Raw genomic sequence first — 13,271 nt, forward strand, 5'->3', positions numbered from 1 at the left:
TTTGGACATGAGTAGCGGACATTCCCGTGAGGGCAGTGGCATAGGCTGCGTGTCCCGTTTTGATTAGTTTTAGTGCGCGCCGTTAGAAGGGGAGCAGCAGTTCTGAACACCCATGCTCTTCAGTTGGCCTCCCCGTTCCTTGTTGCGTTTTGCCTTGCCAGTCCAGACGGCGGAGCTCTCTGCCGGCATCGATCTTCGGCCCCTGTCTTTCGGCTTCGAGGAACCCCGTCTACCAGGGGAACAACCGCCGGCCATAAACAAGCGAGGCAGGTCTGGTTATAGCCGCTTTACCCGACGTGCTGTGTTCTAGGCAAGCACATTAGAAAGTGTCCGGTAGCCCCGACGTCCAGTGTGCATCCGATCTACTTCGCGGATGATTGCGCAACCGCGGAGGCAGGAAATTTGGGGTGAGGAAAAAACCTTGACATCAGTTCTGAGCTTTCCTATTCGCTAAAACTTATGTAAGGCGGGAAGCTGCACTTAGCACAGTTTATTTTCGCATGTGGAAAGGGGCGCGGGCATAACGGTGAGGACGCGCGAAGAGATCCGCGCCCGATGGCTTTTGTCTCTAACTAATCCTAGATGGCAGGCGCTCGGTCTCAATGAGCGCGAAGGTAGCGGCCGTTCAGAGCTGGTGCTAGTCGCCCCAGTTCGACAGTTGAGACGCGGTGTCCCTAGCATCTGTACAAGTGGTCGGCTAGGCCAACAGCGGATGTATTTGTGGCCGTACTGACTCTTGAATCCATTTGTAAATAGCCTGCATAAAAGTTCTTCGTTTCTCCCTAAATCGCTTCACCTGCAAGCCGAGAAACCCTTCAAGCAGTGCATCCGGTTTCTGGAAACCACCCAACACCACAGGCAACTTTACTATTGTAAGGAGATAGCGCCACCCAGCGTCGATTGTGAGGCAGAAGACGAAAAAGCACGAGGAGCGCGTGCGGAGGGGTACGCCGGGACAGGTGGAAGAGGATTACGTGGGAGAGAAGAGAAGAGCGCGGTCGACGACGGACGTGGACGAGTTCTGCTGGCTCCCCGAGTTCCGGGCTTGGGCCTCAGCCGCAGACGTTCGGGCCACCAGACCCGGACATCCGTCGTCGAGAGCCTCAACCACCAGGCCGAGGCGCCGCTCTTCTCCGTCCATCCGTCAGCTGCTCCACACAGGCCGCCTCTGGTGCCTACGTGGCGCACCCGGGCTACCAGACCTGGGAACCGTGCTGGGAGCCCACAGACGCTGACGCTGCCAACCGGAATCCTATCTGGTTAACATCCCTGCCTTTCCCTCTCTCTCTCTCTCTGACGCTGCGGCAGCGTTGAAGGCCAACGTGGGAAACGCCGGCAACAGTGCATCGACACTGGAACGCCCAAAGACTGCCTGACTGCCCGACACCCAGCCAGTACTCCCCGCTCGATGCTCGTATGAGAGACAAGTAGTGTGCCTTTCCTTTTTGACTTTCTTTTTCCTGTATTTTTCGCGAGCATTTTGTTCTGTTCGCCCGTGTGTTTTTTTCTTCGTGTGTTGTTCCGTTGCTCTCTTTTCTCTTTCCTCTTTTCACGCCCATACCGAAATTGGTTTCCTTTCCTATAAAAGCCGCCTCGTTTTTTTGCTTATACCTTTAGTGTATGTGTAAATTCAACCTGCAGTCTTCTACATCTTCACAACTATATCTATAACGGCTGCACAGCTAACATGGTACTTCATAAAGTCAACTGTAAAATTCCTGTAAGGAAGTGTGGGAGGCAGGTAGTCACGACCTCTCCAATGCTATTCTCCGCCTATTAACAAGAAGTGTTCCAAGGCCTGGATTGGGAACTTTTGGGGATAAGAAGGAGAATACCTAAGTGATTTGCAATTTTCTGATGTCATTGCTTTACTAAGTCACTCAGAAGAGGAGCTGCAAAGAATGATCAATGAGTTAGACAGGCAGAGCAGAACGGTGTGCCTTAAAATTAACACGCAGGAGACCGAAGTAATGTCCAACGCTCTCGCAAGGGAACAACAGTTCCTAGTTGGTATCGAGGTGTTGGAAAAGGTAAGCGAATAGGTGTACTTAGGGCAGGTAATGGCCACTGATCCGGATCGCGAAGGGGAAATAACTAGAGGCATAAGAATGAGGTGCAGCGCATACGGCAGGTTTTCTTAGTTCATGAACGGCATTTTACAAATATCCCTAAAGAGAAAAGTATCAAACATCTGTATCTTAACAGGACTTACCTATGGGGCAGAAATGTGGAGGCGAACGAAGGGGGTTCAGCTTTAGTTAAGGACAACGCAGCAAGCTATCAAGATATGATGTATTGGTTTCACAAAATAAAAAGATCATGATGATGATGAAAACTTATAGGGGTAACGTTGAAAAATCGGAAGCGGGTGGAGTGGGTGAGGGACGAAACGTGGGTTAAGGACATCCTAGTCAAATCAACAGGAAGAAATTAGCTTGGGCATGGCATATAACGTGAAGGCAAGATAGCCGCTGGTCCTTACGGGTAGCGGAGTGGACTCCGAGAGAAAGCAAGCGTAGCACGAGGCAGCAGAAAGTTTGGTTGGCGGATGAGATTGAGTAGTTGTGGCGACGCGGATACAGTGGCCACAATTGTCAACAGAAAGGGTTAACTGGGGAAATAGGAGAGGCTTTTGCTCAGTAGTGGGCGTTGTCAGGCTGCTGCTGTTGGGGAAATCAGTCGACCGGCAACTTATACTGACATACCGGAAACAGCACACCTGAAACACATTCTGGAGGATAAAGTGAGAAAGTGCACCGGAACAGGTCCTTCAAAGGTTTGCTTTGTGTGTGTTCAAGCGTCGCCCATCTAGTGGTTTCAACACCAGCTTTCAGCGGTGTCTAAAAAACACCGTGGAGATGCACAATGTCCGCATGCATGTTGCGGACCAACATCTCCAATATGCCAGGTTTATCTGAAAGGAAATGTCACGCAGTGATCTTTGCTGAGCCCTCTATTTCAACCTTTATTTGCGGCGTTTATCACACGTCCTTTTATTGCTTTTGGGTGAAGGCTTGCTTTGATAAGGCCCTGCTTGTCAATAGATGCACATCCAGGAAAAGTCACTCGTGTTATATCAAAAAAGCTTAAGAAAAGACGCAATGTGGTACTATACTTTTCTCTTGAAGGATATAGGTAAACTGCCATTCATGATCTGACAGAAACGGCCAAATGCACTGCAGCCCATTCTAGTTCTTCTAATTATCTCCCTGTGGTGACCCACATCTGCTGTGAATACCTGTACTAAGTAGACGCATTCTCTTACCACTTCCAGCTCCTCGCTACCAATTCTAAACTGCTGTTTCCTTGAGAGACTGTTGAACATTACTTTGGTTTTTTCATATTAACTTTTAGACGAACCGTTCTGCTCTGCCGAAGTCATTGACCATGCTTTGCAATCCATCTCCTGGGTGACTTATGAATACGTCTTCAGCGAATCGCAATTACATTCTCCAATAACTTTTATTCCCAACTATTACCAATCCAAGCCTCTAATACCTCTTCTCAACAGGCGGTGTGCAGAATTGGCGAGATCATGTCTCCTTGCCTGACTCCCTTCCTTATTGGTATTTTATTGCTGACTTTATGAAGGACTATGGTGGCTGTGGAGCGGTTCTAGACATCTTCCAGTATTTTTACATAAGGCTCATTTGCAAGCTGATTCTGTTATGCCTGCATGACTGCTGATGTTTCTACTGTATTGCATTGGACTCTGACAACACTCGAACTTGTGAACAATCTTGCTGGCATCGCAATTTATATCCCCGGATAAAATATTTCAAATCTGAATGAGTGCTCTTAGCCAGTTCTGCGATTTGCATGTATTTTCAAACTTGTCATCCTTTTTTTTTCAGCTCAATTGAGCTACAGCCGCTTTTTTCAACCTCCTACACTGCGTACACCGAAAGAAAAAGTACTCGCCGCGATAAAGACCAATCCACCATTAAGGCGGTGCGTCCATCGAGCTTCTTGATTGAGAATGACTGCCGTTACTATGTCTCTACTGAGGAGGCCACCAATAAGCCGAAGCAGTGGCTTGCTTTCGTTTCCTGTACACGGTTCTAAAGGAAAATATACCTCAACGCCTTACTTTCAGAGTCAGCGCTCTTTCGTAGCAGGTGACAGCTTCCATCATAAAAGTTCCATGATACATTCATTCCTTCATTCACGCCGCTGAAGATATAGGCGTCTGCAATCTACTGGGTACGCACTCATGAATGCGGTAAGGTTCATATACTGGAACTGACATCCAAGAACACAGCGGCAATTGCAGACCTACCATCGTGTACACGTTTAACCAATAAGGACACAAGGAAATAGTAAGCTTCTTGTGAAATAATGTTTCTTAACTCCTGGCATAGAGACTGTAGACATAGAAAGACAGTAAAAGGTAGCAATATTAACCACCAAGTAGTTTCTTTGTTTCAAAATGATGCAGAGCTCATGTTATATGTTTCACTCGCGATGAGGAAAAGAAAGCGTCGTTTATAATAAGAAGCACAGACAGCCTGCTCACAGGAACTGCTCCTGATGTAAGAAATCAGCATTGAAGGGCAGCTCGCAGTTGCAGCCAGAAGAAATCTTTCACGCTGGAGTCTGAGTCTGTGGGTGGTACTTGAACATACGTCACCGTCTTGGTCAGATACTTTAGCAGAGAACACATCTGGGATTCTGCTATTTCCTCTAGCAGTATAAACGCCATCTGGTTCTCGCGGTCCGACTCGAAAAGTCGATGCTGCGCAAGGGTCAATTCGAAAGTGCACCACCGGCTGGCACAGAACTCTCGACTCAGCACAAACAATGATTTTCGACTCTGTGATATGGCACGGTACACGTTTTCCACGATAGGCATGCCGGGAATAAAGTCACGCTCACCTATGCACAGACGGAATCGAAGGGTAGAGGACTCGAGCGTTGGTACCACGTAGTCATGTACCCAGTGCGCGTCTGAGTTGTGGTAGGAAACAAAGGCGTCCCAAAGAAAACGTTCCCTGGATTTTAGTCGCCGATACCCTCGGACCTTGACGCGCAGAAACAGGGCAAAGTATCGGATGTACCATCGGTTGATGTACAAGGCATAGCCCGTCACTGTGCTCACAAGGATAGCCAGAATGGCGGGCACCCCGACGATGACGTAATAGTCCGGTAGACGGCATGCCTCAATGCTTGGAAGGGTAGTCTTGACGGGGCTGTTCGCCAGTGGCCCGTTATCACCACTGCAGACGACACAATTATCGCAGCAAACTTGTCTCTCCGGCTGGAACAGAAGACGCTCCACATTTCTTATGCTGCAGGTGGTGCAGTCCCAAGGGTTATTGCAAATGTTTATCGAAAGGAGATCAGCAACGTCCTTGTACATAGTATCGTCCAAAACCCTAATCTTGTTGCTACTTAGCTGCAGGTTATCCACCCTTGTCATACGAGAAAAAATGGGCTCGGACCAGTTGGAGATCAAATTAGAAGAAAGCGAAAGGATGCTGAGGTTGAGGCTTCTGAAAATGAAAGGAAAGAGGATGTCAACTTTGTTTTCCCCCAAATGGAGGACGTCTAGGCTAAGCAGAGGTGCGAATACTGGAGCAGGACTTCTGAAGACTATCATATTTTTTGTGAGCCTGAGTATTTTCAGTCTGTTCAGCCCTTCAAAGTTCTCAGCGGAAAGGGTTGTTATTTCGTTATTGTACAGTTCGAGTGTCTTCAGCTGGGTGAGGCAGGAAAATGGTGAACCATACATTGCCTTGACCGAGCAGAGCTCCAAACTGAGAACTTCAAGGGCAGGTAGGGTGCATAACTCGTGGTGCAGAAGACAATGTAGCTTTTTTTCATTCCACATAAGTGACTTGCGAGCACTCTTTCCAAGGAAAAAAGGGCTGGATGGAATGTAATCTTGCGGCTCCAGCTCTCTGTCCTCCATTTTCAGGCGCTGGAAAGTACGAAGTCTGCTGAACTCTTCGCATTCAATTGGACTACCCCCTTTCGGAAGCCTGACCAGCGTAGACGCTTGGAAGTAAATATCACCGTCTGTGTATAGCGGCAAAGAAGGATCAAGTGAGACCCTGCCATAGAAAAATGGCCTCATCTTAACTGTTTGTACGAAGGTCGGGGACACGGAACTTTTGTTGAGTGATAAGAAAGAACAGGTGTAGAATATAGGCCGCTTAGTACTTCCCAGCAAGGCCTTTTCACTGAGTGCATATGACAGGTCTTCAGTGCCCCGAGGAAAAATTCCACCTGCGGCCTGCCTTTCACGCAGCGTATTGTCGGCAGATTTGTTGAGGTAAATGGTACAGAAGCTGTACATGCCATAAGTGGTTGCGTTACTTCTGCCTTCTCTGGATTTCCTCGCTGTTAACGATGCATATATGTCTAACGTATTCTCGTGTGTGTATGAGCCATCTTGGAACGCATCAATAAGAAGCGCCCTCAGTGGCTCACCAAACTGGAGAATATGCAGAAAGAGCTTCAAGTTAAATCTTGCTTGTTCTGATTTTTCCTTCAGGCGGTAATTGTAGCAGCACTCGAAGCGTAGCTTGCGGATCGTGAGGCAGTTATTTTGGTCGTCCAGAACTTTCTGCTCGCAGAACTTGGGGCGAATTTCAGCGACTCCTCTGATCATAGCAGCCTGGTTACCGAGTGTGGACTCAATTTCAGTAATAACGTCGCAGCTTATAGAAATTATGTCACCATATTCACGTTGTAGGGTGCAGTTTCCAACATGTAAGGGTTCTTCATTTGTGCTGCCTTTCTTGTTACAAATGGAAAGTCTTTCGGCAGCGACTATGTAGATGTAGAAGCTAAGAACTCCGAGAAGTACTTCCGTCTTCATGTAGCACTGAAAAAAAGTAGATGTTTCAATTTGAATGTGGTGAGCATAAATTCATCATTTAGTTGTTGCAGTGGGAAAATGGCTATATTTTAGTCACATCTCCGCTGAAGGATACCTTGAGTTATTTGAAAATGACAATTCGTGGGCCCCACAACTCTTAATCGATAATAATATCTCGTAAATTACCATAGTTGGCGAAATTTCCTAACAACATTCATTCGCTACGAAACAGAAGTACAACTGCGCGCCGCCGCGGTGGCTCAGCAGTTACGGTGCTCGGCTGCTGACCCAAAAAGACGCGGGTTCGATCCCGGCCGCGGCGGCTAGAATTTCTTTGGAGGAGAAATTCTAGAGGCCCGTGTACTGTGCGATGTCAGTGCACGTTAAAGAACCCCAGGTGGTCTAAATTTCCGGAGCCCTCCACTACGGCGTCTCTCATAGCCTTAGTCGCTTTGGGACGTTAAACCCCATAAACCAACCAACCAAAAAGTACAACTGCAAACTTTAATGAACTTTTTTGCTGCAGGTTAGTAAATCCAAGGCGACAGGCATTAGAAGTAAATCTACCTGCGATTATTTTCGTATTATCTAAAAGTTTAAGGTGAACTGTGCAAATTGCGAGACATATATTAGGCACGTATTTTTTTACGTCGATGAAGGCATTTCAGAGGGCACAGCGACCATAATAAAGTGTATTAAGAAGGATGCTCGGAAAGGAGGAAAGAAAGGCAACATAGTCGACGTCATGGATTAATTTTGAACTTATATTGTTTTGTTAAAGCGATATTTATAGCTTCAGGACATAAAGGGGGTATGTATTTATGGTCGAAAGAAAAGAGTGGTTAAATTGATTAAAAAAGGTTCACCGATCTAATAAAGTTAAGGAGTTGGCCATGATGTGGCCCTTGCGCCCAAGCAATGTATGATTCGCGGAGAAACCCGCTGAGTCTTGGTGTTCAAATTCTAGTTGGCTTCAGTGCATGGCAAGCCCACAGCAGGTGGTGGATATCGGGTTCAGTATTGCGGGACTTGAAGACTGGGCACCCGGGGCGGCTATACAAGTCTCGAAATTGAAGCCACTATAATTACAGCAGCAGTGAAGGCAAGCGCGACGTGTATCCTCTGAAGCGAAACTTCCTCTGCACGGGTTTCTTTAGCTGCGTTTTTCGCAATATAAAGGGGTAGCTTGTGGTCTGAGTGAAGGTTAGTTATGTCGTCGCTGCAAATAACGGTACACCTATAAATAGATATTTATAGGTGTACCATTGTATCCCTATAAATGGTGTACCTATAAATGGAGAATTTGTTAATGCAAATTGAAAGAAGAGCACCACGGACGAAGCCTTGGAGAACGCAGGAATACACAGTTTGAGTAAGAGTCTATATTATTACTTGACACGTACACTGAAAGATTAGCAGGGCGTTTAATCCAGGTGAGAAGTTAGGAATCTGTGTTCGTGAGATGCAATTTGTAAATGAACCGTTAATGATGTACTTTAGCGAAAGTTTTGTAATAATTGAGAAAGATACAATCACCGAATGGCTGGTTATTAAGAACGTAGTTCAGCTCTGATATGAAAGGACCAAGTTGAGTGCCGCAGGAATATGTTTTCCGAAAATCACGGTGTAAACATGAAAAAAAAAAATGAATTTCACTGGAGAAGGCTATGAAGACATGAAAATAGGATATGTGCTAATATTCTGCACAGAATGCTTCTGAGCAAACTGCGTCGGTAACTGAGGGGAGGATGCTTAGTGTTTGACTGATACAGTGGAAAACATTACCGGCCTTCTAGCCGAAGGGAACGTATCCAACCTCGATTGATTGCTAAGTTGATTAGTAGAATTGGTGAATAAACCAAATTGCTGCGGAAATACTTCGTGGTAATCAGGGCAAGGGAGTCTGAACACTTCGATCATCATCATACGGCTCAATTATAAATTTGAACATATTATGGTAGTCGCAACATTGTGCAGAGGGTAGCGAAACAAGGTAGGTTGCTGAAATAATTCAGGTAAATGCACATTAAGAACGAACGCAATCTGATTACAAAGTATACGATTTCCAGAGTTGTCCACGAGGGTTATAATACGATGATCGCTTTGGTTGATGACGCGCCAGAATTTTTTAGTAACGTTTGTTAGCATGGCCGGCTGAACGCAACGTGAAAGTTCTCTCGACCGTTCTCAGCGGAGATACATATTCTCTGGAAGCTAACTTGTAAAACGACTAACAAGCCTCGCTCTAACACAGCTTGGGTGATCTGTACAATCGTTTCTTTTTATTTGGTAGGTGTCTTATGTAAGCAATATTTCAACATACCAAGTAGCGCCCGGTGTGTTAGTTTTAGTGCGAATAAAGAGTACTTGCTTATTAGGGAAGCGACATTTTCCAAGAACGTAGTCCAGTTACTGTCTACAGTCGGACTGTCCAAGTGCCGCAGAAAATGTGTAGGAAAGGGTATACTTTGTACTCGGTTTTTGTTCTTTTAATCACAGATAGTCGCTGATCTTCTGCTGACACAGTTTAGTTGTAAGAAGTTTAAGAGAAAAGAAGTAATCAGTGATCGGCCATTACAGATAGGTGAGTACTGTTAAAAACAAGGTCAGTTTCTGAAGTAAGAGGCCAAGTTAGCATCAGTCTGTGTTGTTCCCGCCGCGTTCGTGACAAGCTACTCGAAAGAAGAAGCTGAGCACCTTTAGAGATAAGCTGTAGCTAGCGCGGAATCCGGATGCATTGTACGAGCAGTGTTAGACCATGTTATGAGCTTGCACTTACGCTTGTAAGCCGTGGCTACGTCACTGAACAATAGCATCCAATATCAGAGAACGAAATGAATCTGAATAGAAAATGGCTGATGGATCTTTCTCAATTAGTATCACGATAATATTGCTAAAGTGGCAGAAGCTGTACGGGTAGTTAGAACTGTTTATGATACTGCAGATTTGAATGAAAAGAATACATATCTCCGAAGAAAAAGTTTACATCCATTTAGGGTTTCTGTGAAGTGGCATGTATCTAGTCGATAGAATAATTATACCCTGAAAGTAGAGAGGCGCTTTCGGTTTAAAAGAGTTAATTGCAGAGTGATGTGCGTGGTATTTTTTATTCAGTAGTAGTTTGTTGTATTGTAGCTGACATGTTACGGCATCGGGTGAACTTCTGACAAACTCGGTTAATTCCTTTAGATCAAGCCGTATGGCGGCTTAATAGTCTTCTTGAGCTGTGCCGCCTTTATCTTTCAGTTGTTTTGGCGGGGAGGTGGGAGGGGGCAGAAAGTGCCATCTGTCATTTTAAACCTGTAAAAATTGACAACTATTGGACGGCGTTTGTTTCGCGAGTACCGATCTAGGCGACGTGGCTTTGAAGGGCGGAGTCTGGTAGGGTATCAAGCACGTCAGCTAAAACAATCTTTATTTTCTCCTCACATTGTTTCCATGATTCCCGAGAATTCGCTATTCTTAGGAAAATAAGATTCCAGCGCCTTGATCGATCTTCGAGCTCCTGCAGCTCTGATTTGAAGGAGGCAGAAATAACAGGTAATATTTGTACCCGGGGGTGGATGGTCCCCATTTCATGGTCTGTATGGCAGAGGGATTTTGTTTTTATTTCAAAGTCATTTTGTCTTTTCTCGATAAATCTTATTTTCGTTTCAGTAATTTCCTAACTGGCCATGATAGCTATTATTTTGGAAACCATTTATGCCTGCCACCTTCCGGCTTCCGCCGGCTGAGCCTGAAGATGTTTTCGGCGATAAAAAAAGACGTTCATCTCTTTGGATGGCTCATCAGGCAAAGAATATAGGTGTACTAATGCCTCTGAGTGAGTCGGCGGGCCTCGATTCTGTTCAGTTTTAACAGACCATGGCAGTACAAAATAAATTGAAAGACAATCAAACAGCAGCATCGCAAAGTACAAGTGGACGGCTGCCGCAATTCTAAACTGAAGAATCACGGCGAAACATGCATCACGACATAGTTTAACACAGAAAACTGCACGGATCGGTGGTTAATCTCTATAAGCCATTTCTGTAAACAATCATTTTATTACCAATCAGATTGAGTGCAAAAAATAAGCCGAAATGAAGAAGGAACAGCAGAGAGCCTATAGAAGTCCTCCATGCTCAAAGCAACATTTTTGCAGGTCTAACTACACCGTAAATTGAATATAATGTTTAATCATGCTATAGAATACCTCCTTGTGCAGAATTCCGCCTTTTCGTGAATAAGAGAAGGTTGAATAACCACGTGTACCATTCTCTTCTTTTCTGTGAACACATGCGCTCAACCGTAATGTTAACGCATAACTTCAATTGCTAGAAAGTGGGGCAAAGCACGACACCAATTGCCCAACCATCGCCTTATTGACGAATGCATGTCAAAAACTAAATATTTCAGTATTATTTGGTATGGTATGGTATCGTGTTCAATAAATAGGAAGAGGCCAGCTTAAGCGCAAATGGTAAGACATTATGGTATTGCAAACCTCAAAATATTGCTTTTTGCCCAACCCTTCAGGAAAAGTGAAATGTCCTTCCCAAGTTATTACATTTCTCAGTCTTGCTACAGACCATATAAGTTCTACCACCAGGTTTTATGCGCGTCCTGTATACGCAATCTTTTAGGATTTCCTACCTTATTGGCACTATTTTTCTGCATCAGTCCCAATGCGGTTGCTCTTTCGCTTCGTTCTTGTCGAATGGACATGCGATTTGGTTCGATTCGCAGTGCACGCACATGAACTTTCGATCGAGATCTTAGGTGAGACCCCACATTGCTAGCTTCAGTGTAAGAATGTGTTATGCAGGTAAGCGGTCTTGCCAGGTGAAAGAGCGTGCCGTTCTGGCTAAGATGAAACTCTCTAGAGTTCCTGCTGTCCATATTTCCTCATCATCAATACGCTTGTGTGGTGGGCGGCTTTAGGGATATCAAAACTAATGATGGCACAGGTGCTGCTTAGTTCTCACCAGAATAGCTTTCTTCTCGTCTCCTTCGTGCCACTAGGTAATCACTGTTCACCACTTTTTTAAGTATGGGCAATTCGTGAACTCGATGAAACAAAGGCACAACTTTGCGGCAAGCAATGAAGATATTATCTTTATCTTGAACCATGCAGAACATCATCGTGTCACGTCTGCGCCATCCGCTGCCAAAAATAAATTTGTGCGAAGAATGCGGTGCATAAGCATTCTGCAACTTTACATACATTGAGACCAATAACTAGTTGTAATCAATAAATTCTTATCGAAAATTGTGTCGCGCGGAAGGTAACGGTTTTTTGAGAACATTCCTGTTCAAAAAGGTAGGATTCAATTCTTTTTTCTTTGCTTCAAGAAGACCAATCTTGTCCGACTTGTAGAGAACATGCAGCGGATGATGTCCGCTGAATTTGTAGCTAATCTGAAGGCACATTCAAAAGTTAGTAGTTACAGACATCAAAATGTTTTGCCCACTGTTGCAGTTTACTTCATCCTCTCCAACATGCAGCACACTGCTAGTGGAGAACCAGCCAAAATTATATTCTCACTGGCTTACTCAGACAAAGCACTGTTAACACTGCAAAAAGTCTGTCTCACGTATGAAGGGCCTTGTGACGAACAGTGCGGTATAAGACGGCCTTAATGCATCAGGAAAAATGCTTTTGAAACTTCATATGATATATCCTGCACAGTCCTTTTTTCGCGAAGCGCCCTCATATGCTTGCAGAAATGCATGCGAGAGAGAAATACATTAAAACAACTTCCCGGCCCTTTTTTCGACCTCATCGAAAAAGCTATTCATGTAAAGAAAGCTTGTGACTACTTAAGTCAACTAGGATTTATTCTTGGCCACGGTGATCGCGCTCACGTGTTATTAAGTGGTCATTCTCAGGCATAAAGGCCAAGTTAGGACTACTCTTCTCTCTGTTCGTCTCTATGGTACCACTGATTTAACCGTAGCTACGCGCAAAATAATCGAATTCTTGACTCTTCACTGAGAGAGTGCTTGCTCACAAAATGGTATCGTCGAGCAATAGAAGCCTAGAAAAAGTTGTGCTCAAATAACCTCGCCGCTCTGAGTTAATAGGAGTGTAAAAATCCTACATTTACTTCCCAAATGAAGCTTCCCACTTTCTAGCACATCTGCTTGCTAAGGTAAGCAAGTAGAGACACGAACGGAACACACATGTGCCTTCGAAGTTGTTCTATCTTGGACGAGCTTGTGGCGAGGAAGAAGGTTTAGTTATGATCGAATAAATTCGAAGCGGCCGGGCGCATGATACATTTTAAAATTGTTACACAGCACAGAAATAAGATTCAACAGACCTGTAAACCCAATGAGCGTAGAAAGGTCGTGCTTTGCCGCAAACTGTGCCCGTGATCGAGGCGCGTCTGGACAAGCCGTGCAGTCACGAAAAGATCCATATTCCAGTTCTTCGGATGTGTTCGCGGCAAATCTCCACGCGTTA

The 13,271-nt window shown here is 45.1% G+C and overlaps 1 protein-coding gene across 1 annotated transcript; it reads right to left on the reverse strand.

Moving 5' to 3' along the window:
- Nucleotides 1-4,496: 4,496 nt before the first annotated feature.
- On the reverse strand, nucleotides 4,497-6,823 carry LOC149356236 (toll-like receptor 6). Its single transcript, XM_089576286.1, has one exon. The coding sequence runs from the start codon at nucleotides 6,821-6,823 to the stop codon at nucleotides 4,541-4,543; it is 2,283 nt and encodes a 760-aa protein (XP_089432412.1). The 3' UTR covers nucleotides 4,497-4,540.
- Between the last annotated feature and the right edge of the window lie 6,448 nt (nucleotides 6,824-13,271).

The sequence above is a fragment of the Amblyomma mixtum genome, chromosome 3 (genome assembly GCF_055824585.1).
Source record: "Amblyomma mixtum isolate Tamu chromosome 3, ASM5582458v1, whole genome shotgun sequence".
In the NCBI taxonomy this organism is placed as follows: domain Eukaryota; kingdom Metazoa; phylum Arthropoda; class Arachnida; order Ixodida; family Ixodidae; genus Amblyomma; species Amblyomma mixtum.